General features: G+C 38.7%; 1 protein-coding gene across 7 annotated transcripts in view; it reads left to right on the top strand.

Moving 5' to 3' along the window:
• LOC104665010 (schwannomin-interacting protein 1) overlaps positions 1 to 24,299 on the top strand; it is a 626,299-nt gene that overhangs the window by 586,075 nt on the left and 15,925 nt on the right. For all 7 annotated transcript variants that reach the window (XM_030928224.1, XM_030928195.1, XM_030928205.1 and 4 more), the window contains one exon: positions 9,209 to 9,327. In XM_030928224.1, coding sequence (XP_030784084.1) covers positions 9,209 to 9,327 — 119 coding nt within the window. The remainder of the gene's footprint in view (positions 1 to 9,208; positions 9,328 to 24,299) is intronic.

Here is a 24,299-nt window from a genome sequence, read left to right as displayed (position 1 = left end):
AGCTGCCATTCCAGACAAGCGCTCTGCCCTCCCCACACAATTACTGAGGAAAAGCAGCCGTCGACCTCCATTAACCCTCACGTTTTCTTGCCTGTGAGGGCTGAATACGCCTGAAGAACCATGTTAAGTTACCGAAGCCTGGGACCTAGCCCCACCTCAGCCACCTGGGAAAAATCTCTTCCGCTTTGTGGGCCAGGGTCTCCTTTTCTTAAAAGGAAAGAATTAGCCTGATCGGTCTTCGATGTTATAAATGTAAAGCTCCCTGGCTTGTGGTTCAGGTTTCTTATCATATCACCCTGTTGGCACAGCTCGGTTAGCCAGCCTGGTCAGGGAATGGGTTGTTTCAGGTAACTAGAATTTCCAGTGAAATTCAAGTGTGTTAAATGTATTCTTGTTCTCACACACACATGTGCACAAACGTGAACACACATATGCACACACACGCCCCTTTTCCATGTCATGGTCATCTTCTGCAGCATTCTCTACTTTGTCTCTTTCCCTTCTCCTCGCTAGTTTCCTTAGGCTTCCAGTTCTCCTCATTTTCGTGTATGTGTAAGGATTTTTAAAAAATTGAGATATAATTCACATACATAAAAGCCACCATTTTAAAGTGTACACTTTGATGGTTTTTAGTATATTCATAAGACTGGGCACACCATCGTCTAATTCCAGAATTTTTCGTCACCCCACAAAGAAACCCTGTACCCATCAGGAGTCACTCCCAAATCCTTTCTTCTCTCAGCCTCTGACAACCACTAATTCACTTTATGTATTTATAAATGGACCTGTTCCAGATTTTCAGGCTCCTTTTTTCTCCCTTTCTCCATTCTTCTCACTACCTTCCCCACCCCTTCCTTTTAATATTAATAACAGCTACTACTTTATGAATTTTCTCTCTGTGCCAGGCACAGTGCCAAGCACTTTTTATATAGTATTTCATTTAATTATTAAAATAACCTAAAAATAGGTATTATTTCTTTTTGCAGAAGAAGAAACTGAGGCTCAAAGAGTCTCAGTAACTCATAATTATGTCAGAGTCAACATGTTAAGCAGGGTCTTCTTGACTCTAAATCCTCCTCCCCACCTTCTTTCTGGCCATGCGTCTGTGTCCACCTCCCCTGGATCCTAGGTCCATTCTGACACAGAAAGTTGAGGACACCAGCTTCCTGGCTGCTGATTAAGGCTTGGCTGTTTCATAACCATGCAGTAAGTGTTTGGGACTGTTGTGTTCCTGACAGTGATACTGAATGACTGTGATGGGTTTCCAGGCTTCTAAAATGGCACCTGTTAAAAATAGGTTTGCCAGATAACACTGTCTTGGGCTAAAAAGTAGTCTCTGGTAGGCAATCACGTGAGAAGTAGAATGAGCTCAGGTTCATTCCCAGCAGTTTGTGTTTTGGATATGGTGCTCACAGGGGAGGACAATCATTTAGTTTTCCACCGTATCCCTTGAGGAGTTAATGTTGAAACACCTTCTCTACAGTAGCCATCTTTGTAGACTGCACCTTAGACTCCTTTACTTTCAGCAAGGTTCCCATTCTAAGTGGCTACTGAACTTTACCATAGGTGTTGGTTAAATACCTTTGCTTACCTTCACAATCAAAATATTCAAGTGCTATGGACTCTCGTGCAGCGGCACTTCTATCTGCCTGCTTCTGTGTATGTCACTTCCCTATAGCATAAGAAGGAATACAGTCAACACTAGGCAAAACCATCCTCACAGTTAGACTAATTGTAAATAAATATCTGCATTCTCTGGACTGGCATCCGAGTTCTTTTGATGTCAGCCAATACTCAAGTAAAATAGGCGTCAGAAGACACAGGGCCCCAGAGTCCTTCCCCTTGGGTCCCCATCCTGGGCTTTAGATATCCGAGGCCAGCTCTCTCATGGGCACAGGTCCTGAGCAGTTTACGCCCAAAAGCCTTAACGTTGCCCAGCAGCCCAAGCTATCACTTATTTAAGGAAATGTGTTTAGGCAGGTTGGTACGAGGATGCAAAGATAAGAAATTTCAACAGCTTTTCGGGAAACCTGTATTTGGCAGCTCATCTTGACCTTTCTGGATGTTTAGTGTAAGTGACTGAAATGGAAAATGTCAGAAACACACAATGAAAAGAAAGTGTTCTGACTTACTATCCATTCAGTGATGCAATTGAAAGATACTATTTTTTAACTTATATTTCCACTACCAATTAAAAAGCGCTACCCAGGGGATAAAATAAGATTCAAGAATTTAAAATAACCTGCATGGTGCAAGAATTTATGCACTTGACATTCAACAGCATACAATTTCTTTTCTTGTGGAATGCTGTTTTTATATTCTGGTCTAGTGACAAATTCATGGTTTGTCTCAGTGAGAAAATAATTAGAAAGTACTGTTAGTATATTTTGGTTTTCTTTTGGCCTTTTCGTTTCAAAGAAAATTAATAACATTTACATAACAAACAAGTTCTATACTTCTGGTTCATAATGTTTAAGAGCTTCAGACTCCTCACACTGTAATGCTGCCTATAAATGTTAGAATAAAGCTGTCTTTCAAGCTGGGGAAAGAAAGAAGAGCGACTACCACTTTCCTAAAGGAAGAGTACTTTTCCACAGAGAGCTTCAGAATCCCAGTTATGTTCCCTGGCGGATGCTGCTAATGGTGATGATGCCAGATATCACTAGGCAATAGATTGCACTGAAGCAAGGGGATCATTAATTGCTTCAAAACAAGCATCCTGGTAAGGCCTTGGCAGAGGCCAGGCTGCTACAAATAAAATCCACCTGGCTCCAGAGTCTGGCCATGCCACATGGAACAGATGTATGCTCAATTACAGAAGAACCAACCCTGTGTTTCATCTAGCTACTTGATCTGCTCAATTTGTTTAAAGCTGTGGTTCTCAAAGTGCCTATGCTAGCATCATCAGCAGCATCTGGGAACTTGTTAGAAATGCACATTCTCACCTCCACCCCAGACTTTCTTGAAAAAGAAAAATAGACTGTATTTACAAGCCCTCCAAGTAATCCTCTTGCACAGTCAATCAAGTTTGAGAGCTATTGGCTTGAAGAAATGTGTGACAGAGAGGGTGTCTGTGTGTGTGTGTGTGTGTGTGTGTGTCTGTGCTGCGCAAATGCATGCTCCTCCCTGGTCTCCACTTGGCCGACCAGTGTCCCAGCAACCCCTGGCATCCTGAGTTCCTTTCTGGGCCACGGGGGACCAGTGTATTCATCAGCTTCTGGGATGATACAGCCTGTAATCCTTAGGAAGTTTTTTGTCAATGGCAAAAAACTTTTTTACCTTTTTACCATTGGTGGCAGGTATTTACTTCATTGCTTTAGCAAGCATTTCCTGAGGCCTGCAGGTAACACCAGTGTAGAAGACAGAGAAAGAGCAGTCAAGGCCTGTGAGGCTTCTTAACCTTAGAGAAGATCTCCTGCAAAACCTCTAACCTTTTGCAATTCCTGGGGCTTACTAGAAACGTAGAGTCCCCGTCCCTGTCTCTGATTTAGGACATGCATCTTAGCAAGATCTTGAGGTGACTCATAAGTACCCTGAAGCCTGAGAAGCATTGCACCAGGTAACAACTTAGCAGTGTGAAAAAGAGCATGCTAGATGTGGTATCTGTAGGGGTTATTAGTGAATTAGTACTGAGACAGTGAGCATTATAAAACAAGTACATCCAATCATTTTTAAAAGTCTATTTCAGTTCCCATGGCAAAGAGTGAAAAGTGAGAAACAAATGCATCTGGGAGGAGGGGAAGCTCAATCCAGGGAAGAGCAGAAAGACAGGAAATTGGGGGAAACACTTTTCTTTCCCCCACTCCTCCTTCCCACAACTGAATCTTGTCCAGGCCTACAACTGTTCCTGCTCCAAATCTTACATCTGCTTTTATTCCCACCTCTGTGCCTTTCTCATCTACTGGATCCCCTGATTCCCTAGGCCAGGTTTCCTTAAATCCATTCGTCCTCAGGGGAGTTTGAGGAGCCCTTTCCTCTTGGTCTGACAGGCCCTTTCCGCCTCTGTGGGTTTTATCATCTGTGCAGGGCTCAGAAGGAAGCAGCTGCTTGTTGTGTCCTAAGCACCAGATGGCTTTAGGTTCAGGTTTAGGATGTTATTTCCTGAAGTGTGTTCCTGAGAAACCTAGAGGCCCCCCCGCCGATTTTCCCACAAAAAATACAGTTTGTCAATTAAATAGATTTTGAAAATGCAGAAAACACCCAATTTTCCACTTGTAAATTTACGTGCAGATTAGCATGCTGAAGGCTTCTTGCTTCAGAGACATCACAATGCTGCTAGTAAGGTGGGCTAGGCCAGAGGCAGGAAGGCAGAACCTGGGGAGGGGATGCAGGAGTGATCTTGGTGTGTAAGGGATGGGGTCACGCCATATGCCGGAAAAAAAGTGTGGAAAGGTCCTGGGGACATATTAGATTTGAAGAGAGATGATACCTACCCATGCGGAACATTTTGCTTTTTATTTCATTACTTGAATGGCCCTCTTTGTTCTTGTCCAGATTGGGGAATTGCAGTAGAACAGAGCACGTCAGGAAAGGCTGAGCGTTGGTGTTCAGAGTCTACAAGTGCTCAGTGGTCTGTGTTCTAAGATCATGGTGGCTTGCATGGCGTCATTGAAAGTCATTGTGAGCCTTATCTGCTCAGGCACAGCGGGTGGCAGTAGGGAATTTAGCAACAGATGAGGACAAAAACTTCCTGGGGCTGAATAGCGGTGAGTTTCTAATCATATTTTTGCTTTCATCTGGGGCTTGAATAGCTTTTCTGCCTGATAGTGATGAGCCCTATTCCTCAGTTGCCCTTTACTTTTGCTAGCAATACCAATTTTCGATGTTGTACTTTTGTTTTATGAGGGTATTTCCCAAGGCTGTTTTAGGAGTGGACATGACTCTGCTTGTCGTAAGTACAGCCTGGCAGTGGTGTTTTGAGTGAGCCTCTTCCTTTTCCTGTACCCTTGGCTGTTGCTCACCCTGGAGCGTCTTGGGCTTGGCTGGATTGAGGGGGCTGGTGGCAGACATATTTGCCTTGCAGGTATAATTCATCAGAGAACAAACCGTCTTTGAAACCACACACACATATTTTTTACACATGTGGGCAACTGAAAGAAAATTAGGTTCTCATTGTTACTTTTTAACATTGAGCAGTGATGGTGAGGAAAGATATTTGTATTGTGGATATCTGTGGTTATGATTTAGCCCATAGTATGTATGCTTTGCCAGTGTTTTCTCTTTTGGTGAGAAAACATCACATCCATCTCAGGGAAGAAATAGACCCATAACTCTTTGTGCCACATTTTATCCCCTACATGGTACCTACCATTATTATTAGTCTGAACACCTTACTCTTTCATGTGGAAAAGTGATGTGAAAAAGCAGAAAGATCTGGGATTAGAAAGCATGGACTTGGATCCTGCTGCTCCTGCCTAACAGTATGGTAACCTTTCATGTCCCGCAGTTTCCTCATATTCAAAGCAGAAATTGGAGTATGAACCATAATGCTACCATCTATCACAGATTTACATTACCACAGGTCGGGTACAGCTGCTAAGTAATTTACCTAAGTTTTCTCATTTAATCTTCCAGCATCTAGTGAGATCCTTTGCCTCTGGACTGGGAAGAGTTTTCCAAGCACAAAAGCCACCAACAGCATGACAGAGGAAGCAAGCTATTGACTTAACTACATAACATTTACAGTTGAAGCTCAAAAGGACAAATACTCTACTATCAAATGTTTAAAATTCTCAGACCTTAGGAGAAAAATAAGCAAAGCTAGGAATAAGTAATTCAGAGAAAAGAAAGTACAGTCACTAAAACATTGAAATATTTACTCTAAGTAGTAATCAAAGAAATTAAAATTTAAAAACATTACTTTTTGCCTATCAAATTTTTTAAAAAGCTTTTTTTTTAAAGTGAGAATTTCAGTGTTCGCCAGGATGTAGTGAAAGCTGCCCCCTCTTACATTGCTGGCGGGCATGTGGATTGGAACAGCTTTTTTTGAGAGCAATGTGACAAAATGTGTCAAGAGCCTCAACAAATGTTCACACTCAGCTGATCTGCTAATTCCACTTCCAGGAACTAATCCTGAGGAAATAATCAGACATGTGGGCAAGCATTTATGTAAAGAGGCTAATTTCTGGCCGGGCATGGTGGCTGACGCTTGTAATCCCAGCACTTTGGGAGGCTGAGGCAGGCGGATCATCAGGTCAAGAGATTGAGACCATCCTGGCTGACATGGTGAAACCCCGTCTCTACTAAAAATACAAAAATTAGCTGAGCATAGTGACGCGAGCCTATAGTCCCAGCTACTTGGGAGGCTAAGGCAGGAGAATTGCTTGAACCTGGGAAGCGAAGGTTGCAGGGAGCCGAAATGGCGCCACTGCACTCCAGCCTGGTGACAGAGCGAGACTCCATCTCACCAAAAAAAAAAGAGGCTAACTTGCATGTTATTTTTAATTTAGCACAACCCAAATGGCTAACCATAGAGGGTAACTCCATAGGATGGAATGATATGCAACCGTTAAAGATTGTGTTTTTATTCCTTTCTGGCTGCTCTGGAGGAAAAATTTTTTAAAGATTTTAAAATTACGTTTTTAAAGAATTTGAAGTGATACAAGGGCAATTCTGAAAATATAATAAACAATATGATCTCAACTTTATAAAAAGGAAAATAATGCACACATATGATAAAAACTAGGAGAAAATATACTAAGAAGTTAGCAATCATCTCTCTCTAAGTGGTGGGATTATGAGTGATGTTTATATTCTTTATGCTTTTCTTGATTTGTTCAGTGGTATCCAGAGACAGAGAGAGAAGGAGAGAGGGGGAAAGAGTGTATTATAAAACAGTCCTCTTTAAACTGTTAATGAAGTATTCAGGTGTAAAGAACTGCAATTAATGTAAATGGAAATATTTTTAAGGCCTCTCCCAATATCTGTAGCTCTAGTTTATCAAGAAAGATAGATGTGGAACCAAGGGTATATTCACACATTCATACCCTGGGATAAGTGTTTTCTTTAAAGCCTGTTTTAGACCCTAGGCTAATGTCGGGCCAGCGTGTGTTGAACATTAATCCTTAACATTCATGTTGCTATCTACTGATTTTATATTTGGATATTCAGCTATACTCAACAGTCTTCTGCCTGTTGAAGACTTTGGTAAGAATCTCTTTTGTCTGTGATATGGATTGAGAAATAGGTTCACTGACTGTACAAAATCTGCCTGGCAGATACGAGGATTTGAAATGAACTTGTTTTAAATAAAGGTGTCAAGTGATGTGATTCTGTTTTGGCTGGACCATCCCAAGTGACAGCCTTGCATATTCGGAAAGGTGGTTTGCTCTAATTAAGGTTGCAAGCAGTACAGTTGCAAGTGGTTCGTGAAATAAAAGGCATTCTAGCTTCCCTCTATAACCTTATGGTTGCTTTCTTAAGGCTCGGTTTTGTGCTAGCCCAGCAAAAAGTAAGAACTATGAAAGCAGTCTTTCACATCTGTAAAACACACACACACACACACACACACAAATCATATAAAAGTAGTCTTTCACTTTATGACTGTACTACAAACACACACACATATGCTAGCTCTTGTATGATGCAGTTTCATTGATACATGCTAAAATGGGGTGCTATATATATAGACAGAGATAATCGCTAAGTGTGTACAGTTGAAAGAATGCTTATGGTGTCCAAGGATTAAAAAGTGTGAGAGAAAGGGAGAATAGAGATGAGGTTTCTTCGAACTAGTTCTCAAACTTGTTGAAATTAAATATCTGGCACTAGAGCCTGGGGCATTCTAATGCAGTCTGTCGAAGCTAGATCTTGGGAACCACTGTCTTAGCTGTACTTTGCTGTCATGTATTTTATTCTGTGCTGTCTAGTACAGTATCCACTAGCCATCTGTGATGGTTGAGCTCTTGAAATGAGGTAGTGTGCCCGAGGAGCTGAATTTTTAATATTAATTAATTAATTCTTAAGTTGAAATGCAAATAGCCACATGAGACTAGTAACTACCGTATTAGACAGAGCAGCCTTAACCTATTGTATACTGTCCTTCACTTGGGAATGAAGTTATTTTCAGTGCGCCCTTCCAACAGGCTGTGCCTTTTGTCATTGTGACACAGTGATGCTCCAGAACCTCCTTCTGGAAGAATGAAGGCATCACCAAGCCTTTAGTAGCCACACCTAGTCACATGACCTGCATTTTGTAATATAATTTGCTCAGTGTGGTCTTCAAGCCCTCGCTCAGTGCATAAAATGGTACTTCTCAAAGCCTTTGTCATCTCACAAAACTAAAATTTCATCCTCAGCCCAGGATTTTTGACTCATGTTGTTTGTTTTTTTGTTGTAGTTTCATTTTTAACCAAGGAAATCATTTTTAATCGTCTCCCCTGTTGTTTAAAGGGTTTAAAAGTTCAGCATGGTGAGTTTTTATGGGGCGTTTAATGAGAAGCCAAGCATTGTAAACATATCTGAAGGATCACAGTAGTGTAGTTTACCAAATCCTTTTTCTATGCACACTGACCTGACCTCCCCTCAAAATATGAAACAGATGGGCCCAGCTAGAATTCTCCAGCTATTCCAGACATTATTGTCAAGGTTTCTCACATTCTGAAACCTGGTGAGGCTAGCCCTTGAATGGAACCAAGAGTCCCCGACAAGACTGTAAGCTGCATGGAGGCAGGTGCTATGTCTGTCTTGTCCTGGGTTCTCTTCTGGCCTTATTGTGGCATCTGCCAGATCCCAGAGGCTGCATGTTGGTGAAGTGAATTACTGTTCTTGCCATAGAGAAAATGGGCTGGCTAAAGGGACATGTAAAGCAGAGAGAAGACAAGATCAAGGAAGAAGGGCACGTTTGGGATCAAAGTGATTTGATTCAGGAGAAAGTACTTGCCCTCCACAACTTTACCTATACCTAGCAGGTAAGAAGAAGAAAGATTACAGTGACAAATAATGTAGTTCTATACTGGTGAAAATCACTGAGTACCATGATGGTGATTACTTAGACTGGAGATTAGAATGAGCTCTGAAGAACTGAAATTCAAGCCAGAAGAGACTGGTAAAATTTCAGCTTTTAATAATTCAAATGTTCTTGTGCTGCAGCCTATTTATTTGTTTTTCATCTAATGTTACAGTGCTAAGAAACTTAGCAAGTTAGACTGCCTGTGGTTGTGCTATATCTGCCCACTTATCAGCATTTTTTGTTTTCTTGAAATTTTAGGCACAGAAAAATGAGAGAGAGTCTATCAGACAGAAGTTGGCACTTGGAAGCTTCTTTGATGATGGCCCAGGAATTTATACCAGCTGTAGCAAAAGTGGGAAGCCAAGCCTTTCCTCCCGGTGAGTGTTCTTTTGAGTTGAATTTCTGATATGTACACAGTGGATTTTGTCACTTGACTATTCTAATAAAAAATGGCCTTTACATCTTCTGTAGTTTTTTTTCCCCCCTCGCATAATGGGTTTTAGACCCTTCCCCACTTGTTTGTTCATTTCTTTGTTGTCATTATTGTTGTTATTGGCTCATTGCCCAGCTACTTGAGGTCAGATTTTTATATTCTATTTTTTTTCTAGACACAATACTGATGTTGTATACTGATAGAGGAATCAAGCCACACTCCTAAGCAAGCTGACTTATGATTAGAGACGTGTGGCAGACTACCAAATTTCCCATTAAGCAGTCACAGATCACCCAGAATCACCCCCCTGACACGTTTGATTGCAATAAATACTCGTAACTGAGAAATGCAATTCCCGCTTTGATCATTCAATGTTTATTACAGTTCTTACCCTGTCCTCCAGGTGGTTTTTCTTTATCTTAATTTATTTCAGGATATCATTACTCTATCATAATTTATTTCAGTATATTATTGGTCCTTTGCATAGCTTCTAATTCCAAGTAAGACATATTTAAATTATAATTTTATCCAAAAAACAGTGCTATAGGCCAGAGTTTCTCAAAACTTTAATGTGCTTATGAATCATCTGGGGATTTTGTTAAAATGAAGACTCTGATTCAGTAGATCTAGGTGAGGCTCAAGATCCTCCATTTCTGTGAAGCCTCAGCTGTGATATTCGTGCTGCCGTTCCATAAGTTACTTTGATTAGTGAAAGTATAGAGTCTGCAAAATTACAAATATGGGTATTCCAAGTGATGAAAGCACATAGAACGTTTTTACTAAGATATAGTAACTGATGACCTATCAGCATTCTCATGGTCTCCTCCTCACTCCTCAAATGTCTGTTTCCTCTCAGTCTTCCTTTGGGCTAAAAGCAAATATACTCTGTTAAAATACTCAGTTATTTTACCATCTTCAGCTAGGCGTTGGAAACAAATTATAGTATTTATGCATCCATTTAACCAACATATTTCTCCCATGTCTTCATGTGAGGCCTGGAACTAGGCATTTTTTAAATATCTATCTGTATTCCATATGGCTTTTAGTAAGGCTTGTACTACTGTCTTATCCTGAGAGATTCTAAATCAGCAACAATCAGAAAGCAGACACATACTCACATATACACCTATTTGTGAGGCACTGCAGGCAGATCAGTACATCAAGACAAGAACGCCAGCTTCACCAGGCAGTGTTCCAGCATCTCTTCCTCAGCTGGGTGCCAGCTCTGTCTCAGAACATTCCCTTGTGTTCCTACACAACCCTCCAGAACTGGATGGTCAGCCCTCCCCTTTCCCTTGGGAGCACCTCTTTCCCCTCCCAGTTAGATGTGGCAGAAGGCGCTTTGGCTTAGGAACCTGGAGGTCTGAGGATTAGTCCTAGTACATTTCTAATTTTGAGACTTTAACAATTTACTTAGTTTTACCATGTCTCATTTTCTTCATTTTTGTGAAATGAAAGCATTGGACCATATCATCTTATAGATCTCTGCCGCTGCACTCTGATATTTCCCAGAGTGCCACAATTTCTTCTTTTAGAAGCCCAATCTGTCTGTTCAACAATGTCATATGCCTGTTACAAATGAGAGGTTTTGGTTTTGAAAATCAATTATATATATATATACACACACACACACACACACACATATATATACCTATGTACATATAACCCATATACATGTATATGTACATAGGTATATATGGATGTATACATATGTATATGTGTCTCCGTGTGTGTATATATATGTATACTCCACGTATATTTATATTATCCTTGTCCCACTCTCCAGAAGTAATAACTTTTTACTCCTTAACTGTTTCTTCTGGTATTTACCTACATATCTCTAAATAAAATGCTTATCTTCTTAGTTTTTATTTTAGCCATCAGACTACTATAAAAAAAAAGTGATTTAGCTCTTTTTTATAGCCCTCCCAAAGACTCTCATCTCTTCTATTCTTCCTTTAGAGTAATTTCACAATTTGAGTCAAATAGGTATTTAATGTTTACATTATTAAGATTATGCATTATTCATCGCTTCTCGGCCTTTTAGCTAAGATCAAGTGTAGATTATGCATTATTGTCACTGAACCATGTAGTAAACTATGGTTACTTGAGAAATTTTATTTTTTTTGTCCTGAAATTAGAATTGCCTGCTTTTCCCCCATGTACTGCATTTGTATTCCAGTGTGTGAATATACCACAATTTATTTGGCCACTCTCCTGATAATGGGCACTGGATTATTTCAAAGGTTTTGCACTTGTGAACGATGCTACTTACAAACATTCTTGTACATGTCTTCTGCTGTACATATGCAAGAGTTTCTCTTTGGGGCATACCTAGAGGTGGAATTACTAGGAAAATACATGAATGTTTACACTTAGAATATAATGTCAAACTCTTTTCCAACATGGTTGCAACAAGTTATACTCCTACCAGCAATGTTTCAGAGATCCTGTGGATCCATAACATTACTAACATTTGATATTGCCAATTTCTTTTAAGTTTTTGTGAATTGAATAGGTATAAAATGATTTTTATTGCGTATATTAGCCATATTTGTTTTCTCTTCTGTGAAGTATCTGTTTGGGTCCTATGCCAAATTGCTGTTGGATTCCTTATGCTTTTCTCATCGACTTATCGAAGTTCTTCAGTCATGATACTAATGCTTAATACATTGTATGTATTGCATATATCATCTCCCAGGTTGTAACTTGTTTTTCACTTTTTTAATATGTGTTTTATGACCATAAGTTCTTAATTTTATGGGTTAATTTTATACTGAATTTTATCAAACTTTTCTAATCAATGGCTTTCTGTATCTTGTGTAAGAAATTTTCTTCTCCCCCAAGATCCAATAGACATTCATTAGACTTCCTACCAAGAGTTGAAAGCGTTGAGTTTTTAAAAGTCTGCAGTCAATCAAAAATTGATTTCTTAATATGGGATGGAGAAGTCAAATTTGATCGTTTTCCTTATAGATGACCATTTCTTTATCATATTTATTGAACAATCGCTCTTTTACTCACTGATCTTATAGACTACTCCCATGTATACTGCATATTAATGGAAATATATTCTATTTCATTATTGTTTCTATCTCAGCAGCAAAATATAGTCTTAATTACAATAGCTTCAAAATAAGTCCTGATATCTAGACAGGAAAGTTCTTTTTGTTATTCTCTTTCTTCAGAAGTATGCTGCCTGTTATGACTTTTTTTATTCCTCCACATAAACTTTAAATAATATAATCAAGTTCAATAAAATACTCTCTTAGAATTTTGAATGTAATTGCATTGATTCTATAGACCAATTTAGGAAGCATTACATTTTCACATTGTGTTTCTATCCATGAATGTGGTCTGTCTCTCCATTTATTTAGATCTTATTAGATATTTCTTATAAAGGTTTTATAATTTCCCATTTAGACATATTACACATCCCTTGTTATATTTATTTCTAGATACTTGCTATTCTGATATCTTAAATTCTCTTCAGTAATGCTTTCTCATTTGCTGCTGGTGAACAGAAATGCAATGAACTTTGTATACTAGTAAGTATTATATCCAGCCACTTTGTTATTGCGTCTATTACTTCTCCACTCTCCTATTATTTCTAATAAAGTTGTCTGTAGATTCTCTGGGATTTTTGAAAAATGATATCATCTACAAATAATGGCAGCTTTATTTATTCATTTCCAATTCTCATGCTCCTGGTTTCTTTCTTTGTCTTATTGGATTAGGTAGGTACCCTAATACAGTGAGGATTAGAAATAGTAGTAGTTGGAATCCTTAGGTAATTTATCATATTAAATGAAATGTTTCTACTGTTTTCCCATTTCAGATTATGTTAATTTTATGTTTTCTTTAATGATTCTCTTTCTGAGATGATGTTCCCTTCCAGTTATAACTTACAAAGAATTTTTATCATGAATGGGTATTTAACTTTATCACATGCTTTTTCTTCATCTGTTGAGGTGAAGGAAAAGTACAGTTTCACTCTGTTAATCTATTGTGTGAATTAACGAATCACATTTATAGATTTTCAAAATATTAAACTGTGCTAGCATACCCAGTCTAAACCTAAACTGGTTAGGGAGTATTATATTTTTTCAGATACTGTTGGAGTATTATATTTTTTCAGACACTAATATTATAAATAAAATCTGAGTAAATAAATTATAAATAAAATTCATATTTTATTTATAACATTTTGTTTAGGATTGTTAGGTTTATATTCATGATTGACATGGATCTATTGTATTCTTTTCTTCTGATATTTTTGTTTGGTTTTAGTATCAGGGTTATGCTGGCTTAAAAACGGATTGGGAACTATTCTCTTTCATATTGTCTAAGAAAAGTTTACATAATATTTTTATGATCTGTTTCTATAAAGTTTGGTAGGACTCATTTCTCTCTGGGCCTGGTGTTTACTTTGTGTATTTGCTTTAACAACAGCTTCCATTTCTTAAGTGGTTATAATATTATACCTACTTTTTATTTCCTCAGATCAGTCTGATGAGTTGTATTTTTCTAAGAATGTGTCCATTTGTTTGTTTTCAAAATTGTTGGCCTGATATTTTCTCATTTCACTAAAAATATTAATTTTAATTAAGTTGTTTAAAATGTTTTCTTCTGATTTGTTGTCCATCATGACTTTTTCTGAGTTTATTTTTTGTTTGTTTTGCTTTCTGCCCACCAATAACTAAGTATAAGACACTAAAAGCTGTTTATAAACTGTGGTTGGCGCTAGTTGGCATGCGTCATCTGCTTAGAGAGCTCTTCCCTGTCCACTCTGTTAAAAGTAAACACTGTCATACCCATCACTTTGTCCTGTCTTATCCTGCTTATCTTCTTACCCTGATTTGTTGGTATGTGTGTGGTGGGGGGGAAAGGGGGCGCTTATTACTACCTAACATTGTAGTGTGTATACTTTGTTCTGTCTTTCTCTAGCTCTAAAATATAAGCTCTAAGAGAGCAGGTCTTCATCTCTATTTTGTTCACCACTGTAATTAATGCCTAAAATAGTGTCCAATACATAATCACTAAATATTTATTGAACAAATGAATAGTGAACTTCACTATAGAATGGCCGAATAAGGACACAGCTCTTTCATTGGGATGCGTCTAATTAAGAGTATCTAGGAGTCTTTTCTCTTGGGCTATGAATTGTGACTGAGAGAAACCCTCCAACCTCATCTTGAGGCATTTTAAACCTGGCTGCCAATGTTTTAAGACTCTAGCAGGGGAAAGATGGGAACCATAGCATGTAAAATTTTACTTAATTTCCTTGATTTCAGTAAAGCACCTGTTTGCCACCTCAGCTGTGCCTGAGCATGCTCTAGTCTCAACCTCTTAAGACAGTAAGTTTTCTGATTCTGCCAGGCCACAGGTGGTCAGGGCAGATAGCAGGGCAAGAGGGTCCTTTCAGGTGTTAAATCAATCTTCCTTTGTGTTCAGTCCTACTTCACTCCCCTACTTTCAGCTGTATCTGAGCATTCCCAGGATTCTGCAGTGGAAATGCATGTGCTTCCTCTACCAGTCTCCCCTGGGGGCACATGGTAGATTGAGGTAGTTAAATCAAATACTCCCCACCCATCTGCATATTATCTTCTAAAATTTCGTCAAAATCTCTTGTGTGCTGTTGTTTCCGTTTCCTTTTTCTTTGTCCATGTAGATTTATATCTTCTTTTTTTCCTTAATATGATTTTGGTAGGATTTCAGAAGTGAGAGTAGATACTTGTGCTCAATATGCCATAGTTAACTAGAAGGTTTTCACTATTTTTAATAGCAGAACTATGTTGAATAAAACCCTATGTGGAAACCCAGTTTGGCAGTCCTCCTTTGGTTCAGGAGGACTGAAGGAGAGAGACTGGAATACCTCTGCCCAGAAAATGTGTCCCCCATCCTAATTGCCCCTTTCCATGCCTCCCCTTTGGCACCTCTCTCCATCCTTCCCCTACAAGCCCCTGAAGCCTACTTGAAACTCTTCTGGCAGAGCAGAATTTGAAAATCACTAAGTCATCTGCCCCCTGCAGAGACACGGCTATCTAAACACAAATGTATTTCACAGTAGCTTATAACAAGCTACACTTGTTGACTCACCATAAGGAAGATTATTTATATCCCGTTTTTTCTGATACTTTCATCTCCACATTCTGGGATGATATCATCCTCTGAGAACATGATGAGTGTTTCAGATCTCTCTCAGAATGATCGTTAATAATGAGACTAAATGTTTCTAAGAAGTATCACTTTCTCCCTGTAAATTTAAAGTTTGCAAAGACTGACTGTCATCGTCCTCATGAGTAATAATGTAGGAGAAAAGCCTTTAGAATGTTCAGTTGCAATTGTGTAACCCATACTCCCTATCCCTGTTAGAATTTGTTTCTACTGCATCACCATCCCTGAAATTCTTCATTGAACTGGAAATACCTTACCTCTTACTTACAAAAGTACTTGAGGGATGTCAGAACATTGAGTTCACCAGTATGGTACTCCAAAATGTACCAGAGCACATAACAGTATTTGAAAAACCATTAGGTAACTTACAGAAAACCTATCATTTTTTATGCCCTCCTCCAAGGATTACCTCTAGTATTCTAAAATATTACACAATTTCAACAGTGAAATAAGATTTTAAGTGGATCTTTCAAGGAGTAATAAGATTAAAACCAGGTAAACCTGATACCAATCTACTACTCTGAAGAGCTCAATGCCCAATTTTAAATGAGGCCAGAGATTTGAAATTAATTGACCAAGCAGTGGATTCCTAAATGGTAAGCTTACTTTTTAAGGCAGGGCCTACCGAGATGAGTGGGATCTTTGGCAAACTAATGGAGTTCTGTTTATGTTTCTTTAAAGGCTATATATTTGCCTGTAAAAACTAACTTCATGAACAGTATGTGAGAAATTATCAAGTACCATGAGGGTCTGGGAAGACTGGAGTTTCAACTGATCCTGTGAGCATGAGTTCCCCTTAGTTGTCTGTTGGGTTTTAGCCCCACTGGATTTTTCTAGATGTTGCTATCTCCTAAAGCACATCTTAAGAGTGACAAGCTGTTAAATGAAAGCTAGGCTTACAGTAATCCCATAAAGACATTTCATGCCTAATACTGCAGCAAAATAATATTTGATGTTGCTTCATAACTCAACTAATTAAATTTGACTTATACTGAAATGTGACAAGTAGAGGGAGTGTCATTTTTTTCTTCAAAATTTGCTAATCCACACAGTATCAGCCCTTTACAAACTGAAACTGTACAACCTTTGTCATTTTTTCTATTTAAAAGTGTTTCTGTAAAAAGTTTTTTAAAGCTTAAAATGAAATAAGAAAAATGAATTATCTATTTTTGAAATACGGTTTCTAAGAAATATTAGGGTTAGTCATATTCTTGAAGAAACATTTTTTCTATTATTACTAGTATAATACTTTCCTATAAAAAAGTTTTCATTGGCCAAACTAATGATCAGTTAGCATTATGTTTCAGATGATGAGCTTATGTAGCTTAGTGTAATTAAAGGAATAGAAACAGGCTTAGCTGCTGTGGGAACACAAGATAGAGTAGTCTTTATTGGTAGATATCTAGGAAATCTTTTATTTTTTAAATATTACAAACTGACCTAACATTGTGAAAGAAGCTTTCTCTACCTACTCCTTTTGCCTTTTCTCACAGTAACCATGAAATAAATTTGATTCTCACCTCTCTTCTTACCTTACCCCAAGAGAGATCTTATTTACATACATATAAATATAAATAGTCTTTTTCATAAAGTGTACAATGGGATGATGTGACCTAAAATAGGCTATACCATTTTCTCCAAATGCTGAATATTATGAAAGACAGAAATTCCCCAGAGAACTTTTGAGCAGCTGCTTTGAATAATGATTACTGTTTACTTAACTCAACCATTCCAGCATCACCCAATCAAAACTCATTTCTTTCTTGGCCTTATAGGTTTATTGGTAAATGGCTGAGACAAGGCCAATAATGGACACCTGCCATCTCCTTTTGTATTTGGGCTGGAGGGCAAGGAGTGGGGGGCACCCTAATCAGGGAGCTGTTATCAACTGGACCAATAACAGTGAATCCAGAGAGACTTCAAAGACAGGATTCACAGGGACTTTAAAAGTGAGGAATTGGGAATCTGTATATACGACTTGCCACAGAATCACAGGTCGAACCAGCATCGTTTTGCCAAGAAAGTCAATCATCCTTTTGTCTCTAACAATAATAATTTTTGTATGATTTTCTGGAAGAAGTAAGCAGAATGGTTGTATCTGCTCAGCGTTAGCGAGGAAAGAGGTTGTCTAGTTCCAACTCAGTGAAATTGCCTGTCTGTGGCATCTTTCTTGAAATAATAGATGCATACACTAGCAACCTATTTATAACACACAACATATCTTTAACATTTCATATTAATCTCATACATATACTAAAGATTTGCTTTAAAACCCCTTCATATAAGTATTTCCAAGGTGTGTGTCTTTGCAAATGGTAGCTTATGATCTCTTTTTTTACACTCTTTGAAAAGCCACTGGGTAATCTAAAACAAACAAACAAACATATCTTTTTTTATGCCCTCCTCCAAGGATTACTTCCAATATTCTAAAATATTACACAATTTCAAAAGTGAAACAAGATTTGAAGTGGATCTTTTGAGGAGTAATAAGATTAAAATGGCAAAACAAATTTAATTATGTAAGCAATTCTTCTCCTTCACAAACCTGAAAGAAAAGCAAATTGGTATTTGTGAAATTTTCTTTGTCTAATAAATAGCCTCACTTTACAATAACGCCAATGACCCTGGTTTAATTAGGTGCAATTAATTTTGTGCAAGCTGAATTTGACATCTTGCTAGAGGCACAACCAGCTGTACCCTGTCTTATGAATTTTTTTTATCACCAATGAGAATTCAATTGCCTGAGCTATTGCAAAAGAGGAGGAGGCAGGAAGAAAAAGTCCACAGGGCTGCATTTTATATTTAAAAATGGCTCTAGTGGACAGCTGAATGTTTAATTAAAAGAGCTTCAAGGAATTATTTTTCATTGGTGCATCATCTTTGACAAGCTATGATGACTTTATTACTCTAGTTTGCATTCTCTTTGGACAGTGGTCCCACATGTGTGTCTAGATACACACAGTTCACGTGACAGGGCTCCATTGAGAGTGCACAAAGCTGCTAGAAAACATTCTCACTGACTGCAGGTGAGCCATGGCATCTAAGGTTTAACGCCATCCTTTTATTCAATCCTGTTGTAAAATTTTCTGTCCTTCTTGGATTGTTCTCATTCAGATTATTGTACACATTAAAAACCCATGGAAGGCCAGACACAGTGGCATGTGCCTGTTAGTAACAGCTACTCAGGACGCTGAGATGGGAGGATCCCTTGAGTCCAGGAGCTTGAGGATAGTTTAGGCAACACAGCAAGACCCTGTCTCTTAAAAAAACAAAACAAACAAACCATGAAAGAGATTTCTGATGAGAACAGAAACCATTAGGGCAATCAACAGATTACAAAGAAGAAAACAAGATCCAATGGCTATAATTTGTGAAATGCTTTCTAAGTAGACAGAATATTTATGTATGGCGTTAGAAAATCAGTGTCATTGAAAACACTATAAAAAGCTTAGATCCTGCCATATTTGTCCCCCATTCTTCCAGTCTCCCTGTTTCTCTCACCAGAGACAATCACTGTTCCAGGATTTGTATTTGTTCTTCCACCATTGATCATGAGGTGGTGTATCCACATGCTCTGTGACTCACCATGCTTTTTCACCCATCAACATGTTTCAACACTGCCTGCCTGTTCACTAGGCAGGCAGTGTAGTGTGGTGGGTACAAGCAGGGTGTTGGGAACTAGAGGGTCTGACTTGAAATCTTGACTCTGACGCTTACTAGCACTTACTAATGACTTCATTTGTGGCTCAGTTTCCTCATCTGTAAAATGGGGTAATAATTGTGCCTACTTCATGGGGTTACTGTGAGGAAGACCAGTAAAGCACTCAGAAGACTGCTTGGACGAGAGTCAGTGCTGCATTAGTAGGTGCTGCTACAATATTTCATTATCCTTTGCATTTACTCTTAGACACCATTGATTGTAAGACAAATAGTTATTTTATGTACCACTAAAAACAAAAAACCACTGCCATTCAAATGGTGACACATGCCTTCTTAACACTTAGAATTTTTATTTTAGTTATTGAAAGAGTCGTTTTAGACTTTTTTGGATATACGCTTTTATCATATGTCTCTTGTGCACACAAAAGAAGAAAAAAAGATAAAACACATTGGCAAATGTAGTTCTAAAACTTTTTCACATTTACAGTCCAACTCTCCACTTAACCACTTTACCTGAGAGCTGTCATGTCTCAGCTTTTGGGCCATCGGGAGATGGAGTACATCACCTTCCAAGCCATTGTCCCCCCATCTGCAAGGTTTGATGCTGGAGCTTTGTTGTTCTTATCAGAAGGCATGAGTGGACAACCAGTGCCCACCTCTTCCTTGGGGATTATTACCTGGTTTGTGGGCTGATAGGGTTAAGGACTGCAATCATGCCACCACCTACCTGAGGTACAGCAGCTGAGATACATCCCTATCTTAGGCTGGGTGCGGTAGCTCTTGCCTGAAATCCCAGCCCTTTGGGAGGCCAAGGGAGGTGGATCACCTGAGGTCAGGAGTTCAAGATCAGCACAGTCAACATGATGAAACCCCCATCTCTACTAAAAATACAAAAATTAGCCAGGTGTGGTGGCGGGCGCCTGTAGTCCCAGCTACTCAGGAGGCTGAGGCAGGAGAATCGTTTGAACCCTGGAGGCGGAGGCTGCGGTGAGCCGAGATCGTGCCATTGCACTCCAGCCTGGGTGACAAGAGCGAAACTCCGTCTCAAAAAATAAAAAGTAAATAAAGACTGCAAAACGTGAATAACCACGCTTCATAGAATCGATGCAGTCTTATCGATCCACTGCGTTCTTTTTCACAACTGCTTAGAATTCAGTCACAAACTAAATCATGAAAGCTAGTGTTTTTGAGATGAAGCTTACCATGGAACCAAGCCTAAATGGTGGCCCCAAAATGTTTCTAAACATGAACATAAAAAGTGGTAAAGCAGTGCTTTAGTGGTCAAAAGAATAAAAGAATTGGCAATTGAGATTTTCACCTACTTCAGGAATATGCCTCAGAAACACACACAGGCATTGACTTTCCGCTGTCATGTTTTTACCCAGTCCGCATGAATATTTTCAAAGGTCTGGAAGGGGAAAAGTATTTCTTCTCTAACCTTCATTGCCTCAACAGCCGAAACTCATCAGCAGGTGGGGTAGATAGATATTTAAACTCTGTCTGGGCAGCCTGGCTTTAAAAACACAGTTAAATTTATATCAATTACGTTAGAGTCTATAATTTACTGCAGATCCAAGGAGGAGAATGAAATCGAGACTGAATTGAGGAGGGATGTCAACAGTTGAATCACAGTCCATCCACAGAAATGTTCACTTATAAGAAAATGTTTCTTGCTGCCCACGGATCTCCCACCACCCCTAGCACTCTGCCAAAAACAAAAACCCGGCCTGACTCATGTGTGAGTCAGTCCCTGCATAGACGTGGCTGAGTCAGACACACAGCCATCCTCTTCCAGCTATCAAACACTGATCTACACCTTTTCTCCAACACACAAATGCTAATCATCAACTCAGTCATGTTCTTTCCTTTTCTTTTTTAAATTCCTGCCAAGGCGGGACGCGGTGGCTCATGCCTGTAATCCCAGCACTTTGGGAGGCCAAGGCAGTTCGATCATGTGAGGTCAGGAGTTTGGGACCAGCCTGGCCAACATGGTGAAACCCTGTCTCTACTAAAAATACAAAAGCCGGGTGTGGTGAGGGGTGCTTGTAGTCCGAGCTACTCGGGAGGCTGAGGCAGGAGTATCGCTTGAACCCAGGAGGCAGAGGTTGCAGTGCGTCAAGATTGTACCACTGCACTCCAGCCTGGGCAACAGAGTGAGACTCTGTCTCAAAAAAATAAACATAAAAATAAATAAATTCCTGCCAAATGCCCATATGTAGCACCTCAGAGGTGCTCAAAAGAGGAAAATCCAAAGCCAACTGAATCTCTTTCACCAAAAAAAAAAAAGTATATTTCCTGACATTTTTTTCTACGCATATATCTGCATATTTTTGTTTATAAAATTGAAATTATAGCATAGGTACTGTTTTTAGCCTACTCTCTTTTACTTAATAGTCGGAAACTTTCATCCAATCTAAAAATATTGGACTATTCTTATTCATAAGATTCATCTAATGTAATAATATTGGACTAATCTTATTCATAAGGTTAGTATTTCTACTAGCTACAGAATAGCCCATCATATATTTCACCATAATATACTTTATCAATCTTTATTGTTAGGCATTTAAGTTGTTGCCAGCTTTTTGTTTTTGTTTTGGTTTGGTTTTGCTTTCTTTTTTTTTTTAATCTTTCTTCTCTTTTTTTCTACCATTAATGAATTTGTTTCATCCTCTTTAAAGTGCCCTGACATTTCAAGACAGACTTTCCTGAAGTATCAGTGTTGTGATATTGTGTAATTTTACCTCTCTGAGCCATTGTTTTCTCATATGTGAAACAGGGTTCACAGTGCTACTTCATGTGTATCTGAGGGTTACTGTAAAATAGCAAAATGCCTGGCACATAGTAGATGCTCAAAAACAGTAACTTTTAATTTCAGAATACAGATTACTTGGAAATTACTTAGCCTTATTTAAGATGGAAGTAGATAACATTTGGTGCCTATGAGAGATGGCAGTTTTATTCCTAGTATCAGAAGAGGCCTTGTTCTGGTTTTTCATTCATGGTAGAGAACATTTCAGTAGAAAATGCATTTTCCCAACATTAAGATCCTATAATTCCAAATTTAATTACATGAGAATGGTCATTAGTGAAGGAAATGGACACTGATGTAGATTTAGAACCAACAGCCGTCTGAGGAATGCAAGTATTTATAGCTCTCTGGAGATTCAGGTTAGGATACAGGGGCGATATTTCTCCAAAGAAAAGCTGGTAAGTGGTAGTTTCCCTTTTCTATTAGTTGCCTAAGTCAGTGAGGAGATTCTGTGGCCATGTGGTGCCACAGAATGGCTGGTGTGCTTACCAGCTATCATGTGAACATGTACAGACGGAAGGGTCCAGAACTAGTCTTAGAAGAGCAAGTAGAAAAAAAGAGAGTTATGCATAAGATTAGGAGGAGAAAACCCAGAGAGGGCCATTCACACTCCAGCTACCTTTGGAGCTGCCTTCATCAGCTTCTGCTGAGGAAGCCAAACGCCTAAGTCCTGTAAGATGGGGATCAGGACAGGATATAAAGAGACATAATGTCCTCCCCAATCCTCTCTTTGGCATATAGTTAGAAACTACCCATTACTTCTCTGGGCACATAACTACTGGAGGGTCAGCTTTTCTCTCTCTCTCCTGTATTCATTCCGCCCAACCTCAGTTCCCCAAGACCTCCTTCCTTCTGTAGTTCTCTGCTTTTTCACTCTTCTGGTTAACACCTTGTTAATGTCCAGGTAGCAAAAGTATTTTCCCATATATAAGACAGGGAGATTCCACTAAGTGTTTCTTGAGGTCCCTGTTTCACATATGAGAAAACATATGCTCTGTGTATTCCACATTTCTATCTATACATTGTAACTTAATGATCCAAGGGCTTGGTATCTGTTAGAAGACCTAGTTTTTATTTGCATCTGTTTAACGTAGGGGCCACAAACCATAAAATGCCCGCAGGAGCCGAAAAGATACATAAGTGAGTGAAGTAGCACAGATTAAAAAGCAATTGAGAATACTGGGGACTGCAGCAAACTAGAAGGTGCCCTGGCTGGCGGGGACAGCAGCTACTCAGCACCAGCCTATTGGTGCCTTGAAATTTACAGAACTATTATTGCCTGATCATCAAATGAATGAATGCATGCATGAACATGTAGCTCTTTTTTCTCTGCATTATATAGTTATAAAAATCATTTATAGTCATTTTGTGTGTGTGATGATTTTTGTTGGGCCAGCAATATTTGCTAAAATACAGCATTGTATTTTCGTAACAAATATTGTGAGGCAGAAATTTTGCCTTTCCTTTCTTTTTTGTGTTTTTGAGTAGTAATAGGCATTTCTGTAACTCAAGGTAAATATCAACATAGAACAGTCAATAGGGAAAAGAAGGGAAAGGGGCAGAGTTTGCAGGATGGGAAGACTATTTTACAATTTACAAGGAGTAGCAGTACGTCATTTTAACCTAACTGAACACATTCTATAGAGACACCATCACACGTGCAGTATGTCTAAAGCTTACCCAAACCTCAGTTGTTCTCACATTCTTTCTTCATGACAGATTCTCAGAAAAATGAAATGTGTTTATAGCTACTTGAATAGTTGCAATCCATATTTTATGTTTCATCACTTTTGAAATTCTCATGAAACAGAAAAAGATATTGTATAAAACTATGGGCAATTTTTCATTATATATAAAATCTTGAAATCATGCATCAAACATCCTTTAAAATAAATGGAAATAATGTATTTTAATGACCCAGCCACAAACTAGTTGGGGATACTGAGTAATGAATGGCATAGCAGGGCCAAAGGCCCTCGAGCCACACTGGTTGTAGGCAGATAATGAGCAATGCATGTTTGAAATCCCTGGCCTATGGGGCGTTCCCTTTCATTCTGTTTCCTAAGGAAAACCATACAATTGCCTTGAAATTATAAGCAAGTATAGGAGGCATATTTCCTTTAAAATTATATTGCCAGATACAGAAAGGATCTAATAAATTCAAACCTGAGGCTAAGTGTAGTATAAGGGAAAGGCCACCGGATTCTGAAATCAGAAGTCCAGCCTGTAGCCTTTTGCTTTGTGAACCTGTACCAGTTACCTATTGC

The sequence above is a fragment of the Rhinopithecus roxellana genome, chromosome 1 (genome assembly GCF_007565055.1).
Source record: "Rhinopithecus roxellana isolate Shanxi Qingling chromosome 1, ASM756505v1, whole genome shotgun sequence".
NCBI lineage: Eukaryota > Metazoa > Chordata > Mammalia > Primates > Cercopithecidae > Rhinopithecus > Rhinopithecus roxellana.
This window is presented reverse-complemented; position numbering and strand designations above follow the sequence as displayed.